Source organism: Heterocephalus glaber, unplaced genomic scaffold, assembly GCF_053883595.1.
Source record: "Heterocephalus glaber isolate CG9 unplaced genomic scaffold, H.glaber_assembly_v1.0 deba00001571, whole genome shotgun sequence".
NCBI classification, from domain to species: domain Eukaryota; kingdom Metazoa; phylum Chordata; class Mammalia; order Rodentia; family Bathyergidae; genus Heterocephalus; species Heterocephalus glaber.
This window is the reverse complement of record NW_028258356.1, coordinates 456,882-480,539: the sequence shown is the minus strand read 5'-3', so window position 1 is coordinate 480,539 and position 23,658 is coordinate 456,882. Positions and strand designations below refer to the sequence as shown.

The window sequence follows — 23,658 nt, the reverse complement described above, 5'->3', positions numbered from 1 at the left end:
TTAAGCCAGTCTACTATCTGGTGACCCAGGTGAACAGCATAGGGAGAAGAGCATTTCCTGCCCCTGTAACTTGCTCTTGTTCAATGTCTTGGAGGCTCCGAACTGCATCACACTGAGCAGTGATATGTGTATTACCAAGATGGCATGGTCACGCCAAAAGTAGAATTCAGACCTAAGCCTTGATTACTCAAACAGATTATGAAAAAACTGTAAGATCCAATAATCACATTCTTAAAACAATTCTTAAACATTCAATAAATCGTTTATTTGTAAATAAATAATACACATATGCTAAACCTAAAAATTTAGACAATCAAGACTACATTAGTAATCCATAAGCATATAAAATGAGACCCATTTTGCGGAGCTGAATGTTGAATAACATTACCTATGTTATCATTTATAATCTCAATTATTACCAATTCTGGTTATTTTCACTAAAGATTCTTATTAATTATAGTAAGTGGCACATTTTTACCTACATAACATAGCACCAAATGTAAAAACTTCTGAAAGGGGAGAGAAACTAAGGATTGGTGTTTCGGAGTATCTACATTTTAAATATTAACTCTTTCACACACTTTTCTTCCTCTTTACACAAAAGGTACTAAGTAAGTTACATTTAAATGTCCTACTTATATTTCTTGCTTTGATATATATATTCATAAAATCTATGTTGTCTAAATTTTTAGGCTTAGTTAGAAATTTAAAATATATACTTTTATGGATATGACAGCTAATTGAAATAAGTTAGCACAATCATTTGAATTGGTTGTCTGCATACTGGGCAGGGCTTATTTCTTTTCTTTAGCTTCTTTGCACAGGTAAAACATGACATAAGATGTCCTGTTTTGCCATGAACAATGCAACCATTTTTAGGTCGACCTTGGCAAATCACACAAGGTTCAATGGCATTAAGGGGAAAATTAGATTCCACACTTTCTTCTTTCTCTTGTGTTTCTTCCTTCTCCAACTCCTTAACATCTTCCTGGCTGCTATTAATAATGCTACCAGAAGTTGATGGCTGAGAATAGTCCTCACTTTCTTGTGACTGGGAGGCTTGTGTGACTTTGTCATTATCTTCATCAATACATGACTCTCTGGAATCATTTGTCGCAGGTTTTTTACCATCGGGCACATCCAAGCCCTCTTTTGCCTGTGTTGAGTTTTCGAATTTGGCTTTCTCAGGGAGTTCCCCCTTATCTTTCCCTTTATCTTCAGGAAGCCAATTCTCACGAAGGGCCCAACATCTGTTGCAATGCGACGGAAGGGGAGGATTCATTTCATTGCATGAAGTACACTTCCAATAGTCCTTCAATGAAGTAAGAGAATTAGTTTCTGTAACACTTTAATTACTAGTCACAGCAGAGCTAGCAATTTCAGTATGTCTGAGGTAAAATTTATCACAAAGATCAACTGTTAACATTTCAGATTTTACATAAAATAGTTAACAGGTATAACATGAGAACTACAGTTAATATTGAATACTGTTAAGTTTACCAAGAGTAGTACTTTCATCTCTCCTTACAAAAGGTAACTATGAGATATGGATGTTCACTTATTTGACTATAGGCCTAGGGTGAATTCCTCAAATAAAACATTATAAAACCATATTGTACACCTCAAAAATACAACAATTTTTAAGATTTTTTCAAAAGTCAACACTGGACCAGGAAGAAAAAAGTTAACATGCAACAGTCTCTCATCAAATACATGATTCTAAGTGCTTTTTTTTTTTAGCCTTACCATGCTGAAAACAATCCTAAAACTAAAAATGTATTTGTTGTGATATTGATGGTGTACCTATGAAGTTATCTGTTTGAAGACAAATGCACAGCTAATTCATTTAGTTAAATCAAGTGCTACAGGATCTTTTTTCCTCTGTACTAAAGCCTAGATCTACTTCCTTAAAGGCTTAATCCTAACACTGAGCTTAGACTCTACCCACTCAAGCTAGATGCATCCTGCCTCTCCCACCAAAAGCCTCCCAGCCCAACAGTGACTAGGACTTCTTAAAAATTAGTACTCTAAAACTGTGGTTCAACCAAGTGTTCTCTAACTCTAACCATAGGGCCAGAGATTTAGCGCAGCAGCACAGTGCCTGCCTGGCAAGCACAAGGTCCCAAGTTTAATCCCCAGTACCAAAAAAAAAAACAACCAAAAAAAACCAAAATCTAACTCTAACCATAAAAGAAATGCCAAAACAATTCTCAATGCCCCCTAAAACCTACCATCCTTGGTCCCGATTCAAAGTGTATGCCTTGTACTTCTCTACCCATTTCTGTATTCTTTTACCTGTAACTACTCAGGGCTTCTCTCTTATCCAACTGGGATGACAAACCCCCTCAAATCCCCACCTCTCTGCTGAACATACCCTTATTTCCTTTCTGAAATGAAGCATGATTCTTACCTGAAAAGATTTTACATGTGAAACTTGCAATAAAAGGGAATTCCTATTATCCCATGAATAATGTAGCTGTTTTTAGGATGCCCGACAACTGACATAACACAGTAGCAACAAGGGTCAGGGCTATTCTCACACTGATTCTTTTTAATTGTCAAAGGTGGTTTCCACTACCTCCTAAAATCAAAGACAAGAGTCTTGCAACACAAAAGAAGTGAGGTTTACTTCAAAGGGTCCAATAAGTTCAAATTCCCCACATAAAACTAATGTAGCAACAGATTCCTCAACAAATAAAATACACTACTTCAAATCGGTCAGACTTTAAAAGTTTTAACTTTATAAAAACCATCTCATAGGCAGATGTGGTGGTACACACCTCTAATGCAGGCACTCTTAGGAGCCTAAGGCAGGAGGATTGCAAGTCTGGGCAATTTAGCAAGACTCTCTCTCAAAATAAAATAATAAAGGGCTGGAGATGTCTCAGTGTGAAGGCCTTGGATTCAACTGCCAGCACCACCAAAAAAAAAAAAAAAAACGCATTTCAGGGAGTAGATTAGATATATTTCTCTAATTTTAATTGTAGAGGTACTTTTAATTCCTTAAAAAAGTAGATATATACTTACAGCTAAGGAAATTTCAGGATCTTCTTCAAATGAATCTGTATCACTTTCCCCTGCCTGATACACAGTAACTCGATATACCTAACAAAACAAATTCATCAACATCAATTTATCACCTTTTTCAACCATGATGGTTTCTTAGTTCTAAACCCTAAACAAATGTGTTACTACTATGTATGAAAAATTCAGAGACAAGGTAAAATTGAGTGAGTGAAAAGAAAAAAAATAGGACAGTGAAATCCTCACAAATTATGGCAAAAGTCAACAGGTCGGATATTAAAAATAAAATATTCATGAGAAGTGTATTTATATAGATATTAAGTAACAGGGAAACAGCTAGAAATGTTAACACAGGAAACAGATGTGGTGATACTACTTGACTAATTATGTGCATGTTTTTTACAAAAAGCAAATTAAAATTGAAATAGGGGAACTGAAGTAAATATTTTTAAAACAGATTATTATAAGAATTCAACATTAGTATTATAAAAATAAATCAGGCTATAAGGAACTATGAAAGCCTCAAATCCACAAACCAATATTCTAGTTTGAATAAATAGAGAGGCTAAAATTTCAAGTGAAATCTGAATATACATCTTCAATCTCATCAAAATCAATGAACATAAAAAAATATTTAACAACTTTCTAATATAATTAAAGAAAAAAAATTACCTCATCATCTTCATCTGAGAGGTCTTGTCCTTCTTCACTAAGACTATAATCTTCTGAGTCAAGAGATTCAACTTCAAATTCTACACTGAATTGATCTGAAACTGAATCCTGATCCAACCAATCACCTGAATGTTCACTTACACCATCATCCAGATCCTAAAAGGGAGTTAAAAAAAGTCAACTTAATACATATGACCTCTTGGCCTCTGTACAGCTTCCTACTCACAGTCCCTCTTATTTCCTCTTAAGATTCATACTATACACTTGTACTAGATTAAAGTTTAAGGTTATATTATTAATACTATTTTCCCTGCTAAAAATCTCAATGCATAAAGAAAAAGGACAAAGCCCCTTGGCACAGATATGCATACAGAATAACTACACTAACATTTTCATCTCTCCAACTACATATCCTTTCCTCCCGTACTAAATAGGGACAAGTACAGCTAGATCTAGCCTGTTTCCTAAACCAATATTGGACACTTCAATTTCTATCCTTATCCTCACTGAAATAACTTAACAGTTTCTAAACCTTACAAGGTATGATCAAAAAACCTAGTGAATGTTTAAGATTTTAAAATGTCTGACGTAAAAAACATGTTGTCATTAATCCTCCTCAAAATGCCTGTCCATCACCTCAAATACTTTTATCCCATCTTTCTCGCCACGTTCTGAAACAGTTCTGGAAATCCTCTTCCATGTGTTTAGCTGTGTTTTCGTGACTGCCCCAATGTCCTGAATCGATTCAAAACATTACCTTTCATGATCATTTTAACTTTGGGGAAGAGCCAGAAGTTGCACCATGCCAGATCTGGCGAGTAAGGTGGATGAGGACACACTGTAATGTTTTTAAAAGCCTGCCTTTCTGTTAAATGGTACTCAGCAACAGCATTAATCACACCTCTTACACATCCAAAAGGGAACTTTCAGAACTGCTTCAGAAAGTAGCAAAAATGGGCTGGGGATTTAGCTCAGTGGAGCCGCGCCTGCTTCCCAAGGACAAGGTTCTGAGTTGGAATAAGGAACAACGGAATAAGGGTGTTCAAAGCAAGGGGGAATATTCTGAGAGGGACTAATGGCAATGTGTCTTTATTGTAATCATTTAAAACATTCACCATATGAAAGAGCTCTTCCACTTTATTCACACTGCTAGTAAGACATACATACAAATTTATTGTTTTTTAACGAACTCTGAAAATAACTTTTTTTAAAGACAAGTTCACATTAAGTTGCCCAGGCTGTACTCAAACTTGAAATCATTCTGCCTCTGTCTCTCAAGTAGCTGGGATTGTAGACACACGACCATGCCCATCTTGAGAATTTCTTCTATAAAGTATCCAAACTCATTTTATTTTTAAAATTTGATATCTGCTCATCTTATTTCTCATTTTAGGATTTAATAAATTATATAACCTAATAAGACCATCAGGCCCCTCACATTTGCTATCCATAGCTAAAGGCAGGATGTATACTAAGTAGAAGGCTACAACTGAAAAAAAAAAAGTACGTAACACTGGTCTAGGAATCAGGATACAAACATTATTATTCGCAATTAGCGAGCAGGTAGCTATTTAACTATGGACATATAACTTCTAAAGACGCCGGGGATTTAGCTCAGTGGTTCTGCCACCTGCCTTACAAGCATAAGGTCCAGAGTTTGATCCCCAGTACCAAAACAAAAATTAAAAAAAAAAAGTAAAATAACTTCTAAAGGCTACAGCTATTCCATCTATAAAAGGAATTTGAATTAAATGATCTCTATCATTTCCAAAAACAAATAAAGGATTATTATTTGATAATTTCTGAAGTCAAAAACTTTTAGAGTGGTATTAGGAAAACAAGGGCCAGGAATTTAGCTCAGTGGTTCTACCACCTCCCTTGCAAGCGCAAGGTCCTGAGTTCAATCCCCGGTACCAAAAAAAGGGAAATAATGATATTAGGAAAACAGTAAAATAAACGTTCATCAAGATGCAGTTCAAGACCTCTACTGATAATCAGAACAGAATATAGTAACATCTTTAATAAAAGTAACCCAACAAACTAAAGTTTTCAATTAACTAGTCTTTAGTGAATGCACATTAAAATAATGGGCAAATCAGAAGAAAAATTAAATCTTAGCATGTTCTTACGGCAAAGGTTTGAACACCTATCAACAGTCTACTCAAACTGTTATTGAACACAGCCTTGTCCACTTGTTTCCTGTTGTCTATGGCTGCTTTTTTGTCACAACACAGTAAAGAAGCTACAACAGAGGCAGATGGCCCAGAGCCCAAACACATAATAAACTATCGGGTTTTTAGAGAAAACTTGCCAGCTCCTACTGCAAGGTACAATGAAGAATGCAATATTGAGACAAAAGTTTTGGCTAATTTTCAAAAAAGGAATGACATAGAAACTGTTATATTCTAAATATTTTTAAAGGATTAGGTAGGCTTCATCTAGAAAGATCTTTGACTTTGTAGACAGAAATACCTAGCTGTTTCAACTGTGATAAGTATTTAATTGTAGAAACCTTAAACAAGTTCTTTTAAACCTCCAAATCTTAGTATCCCCATTTGAGGTTTTCATTATACTGGTGGCCCATCTCTCATGAGGGCAGGAACCGTATCTACCACTGCATGCTGAGCATCAAATATGAAGCCTGGCACAGAAATGACTTAAGTATCTACTGTTCTCAAACTGAGTAAGCAGGAGCTCCCCATACCATCTACAGGCTATATAAGTAATAGCTCTTTGAAATACTCTGGAGGGCCCATCTATACTCATACAAACATTATACTGGAAGAAAAAAAAAAGGATGTTACTGAAAGTAACAAAAATACATAAGTGTCAGAACAGTGTTAACTATCACAATTGGCTCAGTTTCCTATATCTTCTAGGGAACCGTAAAATAATCATGAATAGCTAGAATGACAAGACACTACTCTATCACCAAAGTGCTAATTTTAAAAACACTTTAAAGACAAATGTTTAAGGATAAGAAAATACTCAATTTGTCAAGCATTTTTGTATGAGTAATCAGAAATTACTGATATTCTATCACCCAAAGAATATGACCACATTCCACACAAGTAGTAATAAACAGACCTTCCCTGATGTGTACACCTACATATGACAGATTCAGACTTGTTTGCTGATGCCCATTATAAGTTTTGCTACTGTTTGCAGTGCTGAGTATTGAACCCAGGGCCTTATGCAAGCTAGGCAAGTACTCTACCACTGAGTTATACCCCCATCCCCTAAGAGATATTTTCACTCTAAATATTCAAGATAAGTTTGCCTGGGAATCCTAAGACATAAAATTGAACCAAATTTCCAGTTTCATTATTTTTTTTTAAACGTGTAACTTCGCTCAGATTCCTCTATACACCAACATATCTGAATTTACTAATGGTGCAGTGTTTCATAAAGACTAACATATAAAGTGATATAAATAACTATGAGTATTTATCAGAGGATGGTGTGCATGCCTGTAATCCCAGCACTTGGAAGGCTGAGGCAGAAGGATGCTGACTTCAAGATCAGTCAGGGGTTCATAGGGAGACCCTGTCTGAAAACAAACAAAAAACAATGAATATTTGTACCAATGTTCCTAATTCCAGTGCTATTCCACTACTTTCCACTCTTCTCCTAAACCTGGGGTTGGAGGCAGAGAGATCTAGATAACTGATCTATCTGCAACTAAAATCTACCACTGTGTTCAGTAGCAATCTCATTATCATACATGTGCATTCTGTCTGCAGGCATATTAGGACTGTGAGGCCTACACTGTAAACATGAGAGCCTTATTTTATTTAAAACAAGAACATTACCAGATTTGATGGAGTCTCTGTCGATTCACTGCTGTTACTTCTTTCACAACATAGCTCCCTTATCACACACAGAGCCAGGCTTTCATCAAAGGAAAGAGAAATACTATCTGACTTGTGGCGTTTTCTTTGTCGTTCACCAGACAATTCATCTGAATTTTCTTCTAGATATGCAAGGGAAAAAAGGGTAATTAAGCTGCTGTACTGTGACTGATTTAGAAATTGAAATGTCTTGACTTGGTAATAAAAGTTTCAATAAATTTAACAGAAAAACAGCAAATCACTAGTAATGTTTCAAAAGTTAACACTGTTTTATTGGATCTGTCCAACTAAGAATTTACAGTAGAGTACTGTTTCATAAAGCTTTCCATCTGGGCATCACGGTACAAGCCTGAATCCTAGCTATTTAGAAAGCTGAGCGAGTAGAACTTATGTTTGAGGTCAGTCTTGCCATGTCTCAAAATAGTTTTAAGAAAGGGTTGGGGATATAGCTCAGTGCTCCCTGGGTTTATTCCTGAAGTACTGGGAGAAAGAGAAAGAAAAGGGGTCGGGGAGAATTCCAATCTGCTTTTAGAACTTTATCTCATCACAGTAAATTTAAACCATTTAGAATTTTTACTAATCAATCTACAATTTTCCCATCAAAACCAAATTTTGGAAAATACAATTTCTTTTTTTCTTGAAATGTTTGATTTATGTAAAAAGTATTCAAGTTTTTTACTGGCTTGCTTGTAGTGCTGGGGATGGAACCCAGGGCCTGGCACATGCAAGTCAAGTGCTCTATCACTGAGCTATATACCACCAGCCAAGAAGGTATTTTTATTGTTTTAATCTTCTCAGTAGTCTATTTTGTTTTAAAATTCAGGGTCTTGCTATGTTGTTCAGACTGGCCCTGAATCTCTGGGGTAAAGAAATGCTTCTGCCTCAGCCTCCAAGCAGCTGGGACTACAGGTTTGCACCACTGCATCTGGCTGGTACCTTGTATTTTCAAAGGAAGTCAAAATCAGTCAGAATTGTCCTTTTTTTTTTTTTGGTACCAGGGGTCGAACTCAGGACCTTGCGCTTGCGAGGCAGGTGGCAGAACCACTGAGCTAAATCCCAGCCCAGAACTAACCATTTTAAATAATAAATTAGCTCTGACTTAAAAAGTCAGAATATAACCAGGCATGGCAGCACACCTGTAATCTCAGAACTTTGACAGAAGCTGAGACAGGAAGACTACAAGTTCGAGCAAGCTGGGCAATGTAGTGACCTAGCAAGATCATGTCTCAAAAAATTTTAGGCTATACATGGTGGTGCACATCTGTGATCCTAGCACTCAGAAGGCTGAGACAAGAGGATTGCTGTGAGATCAAGGTCAGCCTGGGCTACATGTAAGTTCAAGACCAGCCTGAACTACACAGTGAGATCCTATCTTAAAGAACAAAACAAACAAACAAAGAAAAATTTAAAAAGAACTGGAGAGGTAGCTCAGTGTGAAGGCCCTGGGTTCAAGCTCTAGTACTACTGAAAAAACAAAACAAAACAGTCAGAAATGTCAGTCGAATCTATTAGGTACAAATCAGAGTTCTACCTTATACTAAGGATAAAAATAAATTCTAAATAGAATTGGGATGTAGCTCAGTAGTATAGCACTTGATCAGCATGTGGAAGACCCTGGGTTCAATCCTCAGTATCATCCCCACCCCTCAAAAAAATTCCAAACAGATCAAAGAGCCAAGAGCCAAATATAAAGAACAAAAGCATCCAATTACCTGTAAAAGGTTTTGTTGGTACTGCTGCTGTTATTGGTTTTGCTGCTGTTATTGGTTCTTTGTTTTGTTTGCAATGCTGAGAACTGAACCCAGGGCCTTCACCACACTTGTTAAGCACTCTACTTTGTCAAAAAAAATATTCTTTTTGTTTTTTGGGCCATGTATGTGTGTGAGTGAGAAAGAGACAGACAGACAGACACACACACGCGGTAGTCTAGGCTGTCCCTGAACTCACTGTGTAGCTCAGGCTGGTCTTGAACTCAAGATCCTTTAGTCTCAGCTTCCAGAGGACTGGGATTCAGGTGTACACCACATTATGTCCAGCAAGAAAATACTATTTTAATACTGGTGTGTAGAATATAACATAACTTTGCAAAATGTTCAAGAAAGACTTATCAGGACTAGACCACAGGGGCTGGGAATGTAGCTCGGTGGTAGAGTACATGTGCAGTTTGCACAAGGCCCTGGGTTCAATCTCCAGTACCACCAAAAAAAATAGTAGTCAAATGGCTAAGTAATATAACTCAATTTATACTTTATGATCTCTTTCAGTACCACAAAAGAATAGAAACAGCAAGAGTAGAAGCAGAAAGAGAATCAGAAAGCTGGTGAGGGGTGGGAGGGAGTTCCAGGGAAGTGGTCCAAACAATGGTCTGGACTTGGGTGCCGATATTCTTTTATTACCTTATGGGGCTTGTCTTTAATTACAAATATTGCTGTAATTTATGTTTCTACAATCAAATCTTGGAATTTCTGATTATAATATTCCTAGGATAGATCCCCAGAAGGGGAGTTACTAGGATAACAGGAAGAACTCTGAGTCTGTCCATAATCTATAAGGATTTAACCATTATATCAAGTGATACACCAAGTTGACACACCAAGACACCTTGCTTGCATTTATTATCTGTGAAGCTAAAATTTTTTTAAAATCCTTTTTATTAGTCATTTATATTTACTGTGAAAAATAGTAACACTGAAAAGTGACTATCTTTCAAATACACTGTACTTTACCTTTTTTTCATTTATCTTTTAAATTCTTTTGGAATTCATCTTGCCAAAAGTTATAACAACTTGATTATTTTGCACCTAATAACTAAGCATTTGTTCTAGTTTCACGTATTTAACAAGATATTTTCTAATGTCCTCTGTTATCATGTGTAAGATTCTAGCCTTGGTTTCTCTATATTCTACTTCACTGATCTGAACTTTTTTCCAACTAATTCATAGTTTTAGCTATTATAACTTTTGATCATGCAACAGCATTTTTCCACTTGTCTCTTCTCTGGAAAAACATTCTCAGCTATTTTCTTTACCTCTTCATTTCTAAGATGCTATTTAGTTTATCTGATTTAAAACCTCCCTTATGTTTTATTTATTAAAAACAATCATTAAAAATTTTAAGTGTTATGGTAACTAAGAATATAGCTAAAATAAAGAGTTTATATCCTTCTCCCCATTATCATGGTAATAGAGAGCTGGGTAACTATATAAACTCCAATGAAGCAGAGTAAACTGTGCCTATAGTCAGAAAAAAAAATGCTGTTAAAATTGCAAGTATAAATTAAATAACATAATATGAAACCAAGAAACTCATTCAACTAAACCAGAAAAGCAAATTTCATTATGCTTAAAAGCACTAATTTCATTAGAGAAAGAACATCAAACAACCATTTACTGTGCCAAATAAATACTCATATATATATATAAAAAATATATATATTTAGATATAGATATACCTGTCTCACTAATTGCTCTCCTTCTAGATGAGGTAGACGGCCTAGAAACCAAATCTGAAGATGAAGGTTTTTCTTCTTGTAGCTCTTGCTCTTGCCCAGGGTCCTAAGCATTCAAGAAACCAGTAATATATGACAAATTAAACTTAAAACACTAGGAAGCCAAAATTTTTAAGAAACATACTAAAATAAATTTGAAGATTACCTTTTGTTCACTCTCATCTTCAAGGTGACACCTGCTCTCACTCACAGATGTGCCAGAGTCTGATGGTTCTGAAAGAAAATAAAACAGAATCACAGACTAGGCTTGTGAAAGGAACAATCCAAGAGGAAAAGATGACAATCCTAAATATACATGCACCAAATACAAATGCCCCCAACTATACAAACAAATATTAATGGACATGAAAAACCAAATAAGCACTAGTACAACTGTAGTGGGGGACCTCAACACCCCTCTATCACAAATAGACAGATCAACTAGGAAAAAAATTAACTATGAAATTCTAGAACTAAACGAAGCTACTGAACAAATGGACTTAATAATGTTTACAGAGTGTTCCACCCCACAAAATCAGAATACACATTGTTTACAGCTGCACACGGGTTATTCTCCAAAATAGATCACATGCTAGCTCATAGGACATATCTAAGTAAATGTAAAAGAATCGAAGTTATCCCCTGTATATGATCAGACCATAGTGCAATACAATTGGAGATCAATAACATAAGAAACCACAAAACACCCACAAACACATGGAAATTGAACAACACCCTCCTGAACAACCAATGGGTCACAGAGGAAATTAAAGAAGAAATTAGTTTCTAAAAGTAATGAAAATGCCAGGACAACATACAGGAATCTGTGGGACACAATGAAAGCAGTTCTACGTGGGAAATTCATAGCAGTGAATGCCCATATTAGGACAACAGAGAGAACTCAGTTAAATAACTTAATGCAGACCCTCAAGCTCCTAGAAAAAGAAGAGCATAACAAACCCAAAGCTCATACAAGAAAGGAAATGATAAAAGATTCGAGCAGAAATCAATGCAATGGAGACTAAGAACGATACAAAAAAAAGAAAAAAAAAAAAATCAATGAATCCAAGAGTTGGTTTTTTGAAAGAATAAATAAAATTGATAAACCTTTAGCCAACCTTATCAAAAAAAGGAAAGAAAAGGCTCAAATACATGCAATTAAGGATGAAAAAGGCAAAGCCATAACAAATCCAGCAGAAATCCAGAGAATCATCAATGCCTGCTTTGAGAACCTGTACTCTAATAAAATGGAAAACACAGAAGAAATGGACAGATTCCTAGATACATACGAATTGCCAAAATTAAATGAAGAAAATATAGAAATTCTAAACACCCCAATTACAATGAGTGAAACTGAAAATGTAATAAAAAACTTACCAACAAAGAAAAGCCCAGGTCCAGGTGGCTTCACTGCTGAATTCTACAAGACATTTAAAGAAGAACTATCGCCGCTACTATTTAAACTCATCAAGGAAATTAAAGGGAAGCAAGGCTTCCAAATTCATTCCTGGAAGCAAGTGTTACTTTGATTCCAAAACCAGGGAAAGACCCAACCCAAAAAGAGAACTACAGACCAATCTCCCTAATGAACATAGATGCAAAAATCCTCAACAAGATACTGGCAAACAGAACACAGAGGGTCATCGAGAAGATCATACACCCTGACCAACTTGGATTTATCCCAGGGATGCAAGGATGGTTCAACACCTGTAAATCAATAAATGTAATACACTATATTAACAGAGTCAAGGACAAAAACCACATGATCATCTCAATAGATGCAGAAAAGGCATTTGACAAAATCCAGCACCCATTCATGATGAAAACGCTACAGAAAACTGGAATAGAAGGTCTTTATCTCAACCTGATTAAGACTATCTATGAAAAACCAACAGCCAACATCATACTAAATGGTCAAAAACTGAAAACCTTCACACTAAAATCAGGAACAAGACAAGGATGCCCACCATCACCACTCCTGTTCAATATTGTGCTGGAAACATTAGCCACAGCAATTAGACAAGAGAAAGAAATAAAAGGAATAAAGATAGGAAAGGAAGAAGTGAAACTGTCATTATTTGCTGATGATATGATACTTTACATAGAAGACCCAAAAAACTCAGTCAAAAGTCTTCTAGACCTAATTGACAGATTCAGTAGAGTAGCTGGATACAAGGTTAACACTCAAAAAACAATAGCCTTTTTATACGCAAATAGCACACCCATTGAGAAAGAAATTCGGGAAATAATTCCTTTTACAATAGCATCTAAAAAAATGGAATATCTAGGAATCAACCTAACAAAGGAAGCAAAAGACCTCTACACTGAAAACTACAGCACTCTGAAGAAGGAGATTAAAGAGGATATAAGAAAATGGAAAGATATCCCTTGTTCCTGGGTTGGAAGAACCAATATAGTGAAAATGGCATACTTCCAAAACTACTATATAGAGTCAATGCAAAGCCAATTGAAATTCCAACAATATACTTCACAGAACTAGAGAAAACAATCCAAAAATTCATTTGGGATCATAAGAGACCTAGAATAGCAAAAGCAATTCTAGGCAACAGAGACATGGCTGGGGTATCACAATCCCCAACTTCAAACTATACTACAAAGCTACTGTGATAAAAACAGCATGGTACTGGCAAAGAAACAGACCCGAAGATCAGTGGAATAGATTAGAAGATGCAGAAACAACTCCAGACATACTCAGTCACCTCATCTTTGACAAAGGAGCCAACCAACCTCATTGGAGGAAAGATAGCCTTTTTGGAAAAACTGGATTTCAACCTGTCAGAAATTAAAACTAGACCTATACCTATCACCATGCACTAAACTAACATTGAAGTGGATTAAAGATCTAAATATTAAGTCAGAAACACTAAACTTGCTGGAAGTTAGGTAGAACTCTTGATGACATTGGCATAGGAAAAGACTTTATGAACAAATCTTCAGTAGCACAGGAGCTAGCACAGAGAATCAACAACTGGGATCTCATTGTATTAAAAAGCTTCTGCACTGCAAGAGAAACTACCAACAGAACTAAGAGACAACCTACAATGTAGGAAGAAATATTTACCAGCTGTAGCTCAGACAAAGGTCTACTATCAAGAATATATAAAGAACTGAAAAAAATCAGACCTCCCAAATTCAAAGACCCAATTAAAAAATGGGCAACCGAAATGAACAGACATTTCTCAGACAAAGAAGTAAAAACAGCAAATATATGAAAAAATGTTCAACATCACTGGTCATTCAAGAGATGCAGATGAAAACAACACTGAGATTCCACCTCACCCCAGAAAGAATAGCTGCTATCAAGAAATCAACAAATAACAAATGTTGGCAGGGCTGTGGAGAGAAAGGCACCCTTCTCCATTGTTGGTGGGAATGTAGATTGGTGCAACCACTGTGGAAATCAGTATGGAGATACCTCAAAGAACTAGGACTACAGGTCCCATTTGACCCAGCTATTCCCCTACTGGGAATCTTCCCCAAAGAATTAAAAGAATCATACCACAGCGATATATGTGCACCTAAGTTTACAGCGGCACAATTTGTAATAGCTAAAGCTTGGAAACAGCCCAAACGCCCATCAACTGGAAACTGGATAAAGAAGATGTGGTTTTTTTATAAAATGGAGTACTACTCAGCCATAAAGAATGAGAAACTAGAGAAGTTTATAGCTAAATGGATGCATATTGAGGCCATACACTTAAGTGAAATAAATAGGACACACGTGTGAATACCAAATAGTTTCTCTAGTGTGAGAAATTGAAAGTGTAAATAAGGATGAAAATGATTAATATGAATAACTGATAATTTGAAATAAGAAAAGGACAAAAGGGTTTGGGGATGGTGGAAGGGAAAGGGGAAAGGGAAGAAGGGAAAGAAAAAAATTATGGGAAAAAAAATAAAAACTAAGATGCATCATGTTCTGGTACAAACACCCAATGATAAATGTAAATGTATTTTATACCTAAAATGTACCAATAAATATATACATATAAAAAAAAAATCACAGACTAGGAAAAACAGGGTATTCAAAAATATATCAATCCAACACAAACACCACACACAATTTAACCTTTCAACGGACATTAAACATATTATTTCCTAGGTCCCTTTCACATGCTAAATACTAGATATACAAATAAGATAATTCAATTTTAGTACAGAAGATACCTAAAAGAGTGTATATAACCTGGCATGGGCGCACAGCTCTGCAATCCCAGGATTTGTGAAGCTGAGGCAGGAGGATCACCGTGAGTTCGAGGTCAGCCTAGGCTACACAGTGAGTTCAAGGCAAATATGAACTACATACCAAGACCCTCTCTCTCAAAAAATAAAAAAATAATAAATACATTAAAAGAAGTTTATGATAATATTAACAAAGAAGACAACATAATTATTATTTGGTAGAATTGGGTGAAGGGAGTTAGGGGCAAAGAATCAGGAGAGTCTCTAACAGAGTCTGTGGAAATAAAGCTAAGAAAGGAATTTTAGACACCATGTGAAAAAGCAACCACAAGCAAACTATCAGTTCCTGTTCCAAGAAACTAATGGTAGTTCATTATTACTGGTATATAAGCAAAGTCAGATTGTAAAGGGTGTTGTGTGTCAAAACAAACAGCACTTGGGCTGGGGATCTAGCTCAGTGATTCCGCTGCCTGCCTCTCAAGAGCAAGGTCCTGAGTTCAAGCCCCAGTACCAACAAAAAAGCTTACAAACAGCACAAGGGTGTTCAAAAGGAATGTATCACTACATTCTTCCCAGCAGACACTTTGGAACCTTCTCTAAAGCACTGTTGCAGCCACTTATCACTATAAAAGGTTTTAGCCCAAGAAATAAAACTGATTTCCTAGCTCATGGAACTATTCTTTCCTAAATTGTAAGCATATCCCTCCAATCATGAACTCCTAAATGAGAAGGCAAAACAAAAGAAAAAAGGCAAAAGAAAGGATACCAGATTTGACAGCAACTGTGAAGAAAAAGTATTAAAACATGAACTAAGGCATGGAAAAAAAGGCCAATTCCAGAATAATTAGATAAAAATCAACAAGATTTGGTATCTGATATACAATTCAAGGGAGAAAGGAGTTAAAGATTTCAAGATTCTACCTGGGATAATAAATGTGTTGTACCATGCATCAAGAGAGAAATTTTAGAAAGGTGAACAAATTTGGATGGAAAAATAAACTCAGTTTGTACTTAGATGTACAGTACAGATGTATAACTCAAACATCAAGATTCTGTGTTTGAGATGTATACAACTACCCAAGAACATAACCAAACATTGTTTACTACCACCTCAGAAGTATTTTCATCTCAATAGTGGAGTCATGCTTCAGTACTAACACTTTGATAACTATCATTATTTTAATTTTTTCTTATACATAAAGCATTAACTTTCTTAACTTGTACATAAAGCTTAGCTTTCATCCAGGAAATTTTAGTATATACAATAAAGAGTCACCAAACAAATGTAATTTTAAAAAGCCACCAGGTGTAACAAGGTTGGTAACACTGATACAGAAGTCTCAAAATTACTTTTACTGAACTGAATCCTAAAATAAACTCAGAATGAAATAACTTAAGTAATCTACAGGTTACCACTTCATTAATATAATTTTCACAGTAATCTGACAAGATTTGTTTAAATTAATGAGTGACATGGATCCATACAAAGTATGTACTTCATAAAAATTCAAAATACTGGGCCAGGGATTTAGCTCAGAAGGCACAGTGCCTGCCCAGCAAGCATGAGGTTCTGAGTTTGATCCCTGGTACCAAAAGAAACAAAAAACCCAAACAATTCAAACTATTAGTACAGATACTATAATTGTGCTATATTGCTGTCCATTAACTTCATACAGAGTCTCAATAAAATGTCAAGGTTACCTAACGGTTACTTTCATTCTGGGTAAGATGATGATGCCCTCTTCTAGGTTTTAAATTCTAACTTTGGTAAATATTCAATTCCATACATATGCTTAACATCATATTAATAAAATATTGTACAGTATGATGCAGAACACAAACCTGAATGTGAATGGGACACAGGAAACAAAAACTGTACAAGCAAAGCAATACAATAATAAAATCTGATTAGTATGATCACAAGGGAGCAGTCAATTCATTTTAAGAACTAAGTATGTTTCTCAACCACAGGTCAAGGATGGGCTTTTGGGAGGGCTATCATGTGTTAGAGTCAGCGCCTACCAGCACTCCAGATCACACTACATTACTCTTCCACACTCAATATTTGTAACCTGAAAATAATAGTAGTTATACCAGAGAAATTAGCAACCACAATAAATGAGGACTTTTCTTCTAGAAAGAAGACTGTTAAACATTTATCAGCACACTACTGTATATGTATATGTACGTGTTAATCTTTCTGAAATGAAAATTCAGTGCCTTCACATCAGATTCTCAAAGGGAGATGTAATCCAAGAATGACCGACTAAGAACTTCCAGTAGGGAACTAAAATGCCACTTAACTACAAAAATTGACATTGTTTTATCTATTGCAGAGAAAGGGGTGGGCATGGGAGACATCCATCCTCCCAAATGGTTCTATGTAGGTAACTATATTACTTCCCACAAAGCATTTCAATTCCTTTTTTAAAAAGTTTCATCAGACCTCTACTGAGCAGAAGCTTTTGAAATTATCCATTTTCAAAATAAATCCAAACTCTGATATTCCAAGGTTTAAATTACATACTAGGATATTTAACCTTATGCTAGAATGCTACTTTATTTAGTTTGTATGAATTTCTTCCTACTAATTTATCATACTGTTACAATTAACATACAATAAAAGTAACTTAAAGGAGAACCATAGGACTAGGGATATAGCTCAGTGGTAGAGTGCTTACCTAGTAAGCATGAGGGCCCCTGGTTTGACCCCCAGCCCTACAAAATTAATTAATTAACTGACCGAGAGAACCCATGCCTGGAATCCCAGCTACTTGAGGAGGATGAACCAGGATTATGAGTTTGACGCCAGCCTGAGCAACTTAAGACCTCAATTCAAAAGAATTAAAACTGCCTCACAAGCACAAGGTCCTGAGTTCCATCCCCAGTACCAAAACAAAAAACAAAAAAGAAAAAAAAAACTGAATAAAGAGAACCACAATTACAAAATAAACACACACACACTTAAATGTCTTCAAAGTGCTTTTTTTTGGGTATGATGCTGGGGATCAAACCCAGGGCCTAATGTACATTATGCATGCTACTCAAGCATTCTTATCACTGTACTATACTCACAGCCCTTAAAATGTTTTCATGGTATGTTTAGTGTTCAAAATTAACTTACCCTGTTGATTGACTACTGTCAAGTTTCTGTAGATCATTGTATATATTTTCCTTATTGGAAGAAAAAAACAGAGATACACCTTTTAAAATAAAAATTCATTACACTGAATTTAAACATATTTTTAACTGTATATTTAGTACATGAATTACTACACATACTGAAAACCACGTTTGTTTTTTTTTGGTACTGGGGATCAAACTCGGGACCTTGCACTTGCAAGCCAGGCACCGGAACCACTGAGCTAAATCCCCGGCCCTCAAAACCACATTTTAAGTCACTACATTCAAATTATATCCCTGGCAAACTTCCAGGCCCTAAAAAGCACCAAAACAGCAACACAATGATTACCTGCAGCTACTTTCAATAATCCCAATAGTTTCTCTATCTCAAAGAATCACATCCCCATTTTTTGACAAGTGTTTTCTGTTTAGACTTCAGCAAAAGATCCAAAGGAATGAGGATGTGCAAGCAGGAGGCAGGTTAAAACCCATCATAGGGGCCGGGGATTTAGCTCACTGGTTCCACTGCCTGCCTCGCAAGCCCAAGGACTGGAGTTTGAACCCTGGTACCAAAAAAAACCATTATATAGAAACTGAATCACCTAAGATCAATCATTTAACAGATTTTCTTCCTTGATCACAAAATTTATTAAAGAACAAAGCAATATTCATCAATACAGAATGAGAACTTAGCCATGTACCAGTCACTGTTCTGGACACTGCGGAAATCAGAGAAATCTTTGTTCTCATGGATTTATATATCCTAACAAGAATTAATTTATTCCAGTACTCACTGAGGTCTGTCTTTCCTCTTTTGTTTTAAACTAATGTTCAGACAATGTCTACTTGTCAAAAGACATCATTTCTCATTCTCATGATTAATTACCAACCCCAACTATTTTTTTTCACTCTTGAGAATGACTGCTACAATAACTTTTTTTTTTCTTTTGCAGTGCTACAGATGGAACTGAGGCCTTTGAGTATGTAGGCAGGCCCTCTACCACTGAGCTACACCCTCAGCCCAATAGCAACTTAAATCCACAAAAATCAATTTTCCTATCCAAACCCTTTTTCACGTCAAGTTTCTCCAGTTTCTAATCTCTTATCCTATCAGAATTCAAATCAAGGATAATCTTAAGATTATGCTTTCAATATCAAAACAGTACCTCCAAACATTATTAGAAGATTAAATACTCAAATGATACAAAAACCACCGTTTTTTCTTAAATTTATAACTAGACCTTTTATTCCTAAGCCAAGTATAAAATAACATGAATAGATATTATATAGAAACATGTAAAGATGTTTCTATAATGTTAAAGAGCAATATGAAGGCTAGGGATGTAACTCAGTGGTATAGAGTATGTTTAGCATGCACTATAAAAATTAAGATAATTTTTAAAGGCAAACTAGAGTTTTGTCCTACTTTTCTTGAACTTTGTCTTTTCCTAACATTCAATAATGAAACATACTTTATCCTTTTAAGAAAATATCCCATTGAGGGCCGGGGATTTAGCTCAGTGGTTCCACCGCCTGCCTCGCAAGTGCAACGACCCAAGTTTGATCCCTGGTACCAAAAAAATAAAGAAAATACCCCATTGAATAACTCTTCTTTAGCTCTAATATTTTTTTCTTGTGGTGCTGGAAATAGAGCCCAGGGCCTCATGCATGCTAGACAAATGCTCCACTAATGAGCTATAGCCCCAGTCCTTACTACTGAGCATTAACACATACACGAAGGGGCCGTAATTCATGTCTCACTGGAGGAAGGCTTGAACCACCCATGGTACATCCATGACCATCCCATCAGGTGGCTTTTTATTAATTTTATTAGTAAAAAGACCAATAAAACTAGCTAGATCTGGTACAAATCTCCCAATGGGACAATCATACATATACCACTGTTTGTTCAACCCAGCAAGAATGTGTTAAATACTAGAATCTAGTGAACAGTTTCAGGCGAAAAGTATCTACCCCACTTACTAAGATATTAGTACGAAGAGTCAACAGACTGCTAAACTAACTGGTACAAATTCCAAATGTAAGATAAGAATGACTGAAAAAAAAAATCTTCAGTTCCTAGTAGAATCATTCTAGAAATTTTTTTTTTTTTGGTACCAGGTATCTAACTCAGGGCCTTGCACTTGCAAGGGAGGCGCCGGAACCACTGAGCTAAATCCCCGGCCCCCATTCTAGAAATTTTATCTGGGTTAAATGCAGCTGATTAACTGCCATAATGGTATATGGCCAAAAAAGTGATATCCAAAGTAACTAAGTCTCAAATTTCAGCCTTTATAACATGGTGGTGTTATGAAGACCTTTGGAAATGACTGAAATAATTTATAATACAAAATAACTACCAGGCCGGGGACTTAGCTCAGTGGTGCCACGCCTGCCTGGCAAGCACAAGGTCCCGAGTTAAATTCCAGTACCAGAAAAAAAAAAAAAAAGCTACTATATAAATGCTTTCCATGTGCTAAACACTACCTTTTTACACAATGTTTCTTCATGAGATATTTATAACCTTCATGGGCGGTATTTACATTATTCCTATTTTATAAATGCAGAAACTGGGCTGGAGATTTAGCTCAGTGGTTCCGCCACCTGCCTCGAAAGCACAAGGACCCGTGTTTGATCCCCAGTACCAAAAGTAAAAAAAGGACTCATATAAATGCAGAAATTAAGGCTTAGAGAGGTTATATCAATTTACTTATTCACACTGCTAGTAAACGACAGGGCTAGATCCCCAATACGGGTTTATAAGATTCCAGAGCTTAGGTTCTCAAACAATATGCTATTGAGCTCAGAAATCCAACTTCAGGACTGGGGGTGTAGCTCAGCAATAGGACACTTGGCCAGCATGGAAGTCCTCACTTGATACCCACTATCCTCGCCAAAAGAACTGAACATTGCCATCATTTATATACAGTATAACAATTCACCTTTGACAAAAGGGAATGTGGGTAGAAGCGGAAATGTTTGCCCAGCTGGCTTTTGACAATGAACTAACCAGAATTTACCTGTGCTCTTTCACAGAAAAACTTGGTACTCCAAACAAATCTCCTAGAAGATCATTTGAACAATATACAATATGTTGTTGCTTCTCATCATATAATCGTTTAGTCATAATATACTGGCCAAGATAAAATATGACCTGAAATAGAAATATGATCTCTGAGCATTTTTTTAAAAAACTGTTAGTTTTAAATACACTTAATAATATCCCATTTACCTGAACAGGATTAAACAATCAGCGACCCCAACCATGCAGACTACAACTATTTTGTATTCTTAAAAAAGGTACTTTTAAACCTTTTCCTTTTAATTTGATGGAAGTAGAACTGTTTCTCTAGTTTATGTAAATGTAGAATTTTTTCCCTTGCAAACTGTAAGTCTGCCTAGGTACTTCCTAACATACTAGGAAGGGAAAATGAAGCAAAATGTGAAATTTGCAGAATCAAAACCAAAAACCCACAATATATGGCAGTGACTTAGTCATTTAATAGTCACAAACACCATACAGCTCAACAGCCTCTGAAGTCATCAGAGAAGAAATGACTGGAAAATGACAAATGACCATCTACCCAAAAATTTGGGAGAATTTAGTCAATGAAATAAACCCTCAAAGACAGTAAAATAATTTATACTAAATGATCAAAATAAGAACCCTGAACCACTAATATAAAATTAAATATTTTGGGGCTGGGGATTTAGCTCAGTGGTTCTGCTGCCTGCCTCGCAAGTGCAAGGACCCAAATTCAATCCCTGGTACCAAAAAAAAAAAAAACACTGTTAAAATTAAATATTTTGTGTGCTCCAACAAAAAAGGTAGGCAACCCAGTTTTAAATTATCCCAACACAAACCTATTAATAACCACCTAAACATGTACAGAATTTTAGAGTTTACAATGTAATGTAATCTTAGTCTCATTCTTCTGATATTTCACAGGCTTATCAACTATTACCATTGTATTAGAAACGGGTGAGAGGCAGACTGAAAATATTTCAAAATAAAAATTGTATCTATCCCAAACACACACTTTTTTCTTGTCATTATTCGCTAAATAATACAGTATAACAACTACTTATATTTGAATTTTATAGATAATCCAGAGAAGACTGAAGTATATGAAATGATATGCCTAAATTTGTGTGCAAAAAGCTTATTTTATATGAGGAACTTGAACATTGTGTGTCTGGAGGAGTAATCTTGGAATCAATCTGCTGCCAACAGCAAGGGAGAACCATATTAGTATGTTAACACTATACAGTTTATCATCAGCGTTCAAGTCTTTACTGTCCTTGGACAGGTTTTAAATTTCTATCTACTATTAAATCTAAACTCTGCTTCCTTAACAGATTATTTTATCAAGTTAATCCCAAGTTAACAGGCCTAAAACACATCAATTACCTTAGTACTTTCCTGCAAGTACTGTCTAGGAACTTAACTGGCTAAGCAGGAGTCAATCTTAAAAAAATAATCTTGTAGGACTATGGATTGGAGAGGGGTGACAGGCAGTGAGAAAGTAAGAAAACAGACTTACATTCCTCCTACCAAACATCCCTTCAAAAATTTTATAAATGTGTAACTGAAAAGGATCTGCAATCTCTTCCTATCTCATTATCCTGCTGTAAAAAAGTTTAGCATTTTAAGTAATCTGAGTTCCATAAACTAAGTGGGAGCAATGAGGAGTAGGCATATTTCATTCACATTGAAATTCTGCCTATAATGGCCCCATCTCACTGAAAATCATTCTTCTACGAACAAATTTCATGGTAGAAAACAATACATTACAATGTTGTATCCATTAAACAGAACATGTTCATGAATCAGCTCACCTCTATCCCAGAATTTCAGTACAGTAAATTGTACTCATGTATCTCTAGTGCAGAAGTTCTTAACCTGGGATCCAGGGATGCCCAAGAAGTCCTTGGATAGAATTCAGGGGGTCCATTAATTTGGATTTTAAAAAATTCTGTCTTTATTTTCACTCAATTCAAATTGAAATTTAGTTTTCCCTTCAATTATTGTTTGTAGGCAACAAATCACAACACTATTAGCAGTACCTGTGATTTTATCACCAATAAAATCTTGTCTTCACAACACACTATGCTTGTGACAAGCACATCAAAATACTTTTATGTCTAACATAAGAAATATATCTGCTGCTAAATTTTAGTATTTAGTGTTAATTTAAAAAGCATTATATCACAAACTTGCTTACTATTTTGATAACTACTTTGTTTCTTTTGTAATCATATTAATTTTATTTCATGAATTTAAAAATATGATTCTGA

The 23,658-nt window shown here is 35.7% G+C and overlaps 1 protein-coding gene across 6 annotated transcripts in view; it reads right to left on the bottom strand.

The window, feature by feature from the left end:
* Nucleotides 1–240: 240 nt before the first annotated feature.
* Mdm2 (MDM2 proto-oncogene) overlaps nt 241–23,658 on the bottom strand; it is a 28,744-nt gene continuing 5,326 nt past the window's right edge. For 4 of the 6 annotated variants that reach the window (XM_004875038.4, XM_004875039.4, XM_021252351.2 and 1 more), the window contains 8 exons: nt 21,381–21,514; nt 18,362–18,411; nt 11,201–11,268; nt 10,999–11,101; nt 7,509–7,669; nt 3,697–3,852; nt 3,028–3,105; nt 241–1,312 (listed from right to left, as the gene is read on the bottom strand). In XM_004875038.4, the coding sequence (XP_004875095.2) occupies nt 737–1,312; nt 3,028–3,105; nt 3,697–3,852; nt 7,509–7,669; nt 10,999–11,101; nt 11,201–11,268; nt 18,362–18,411; nt 21,381–21,514 (1,326 nt within the window). In that variant the 3' untranslated portion in view covers nt 241–736. 6 annotated transcript variants of the gene reach the window in all.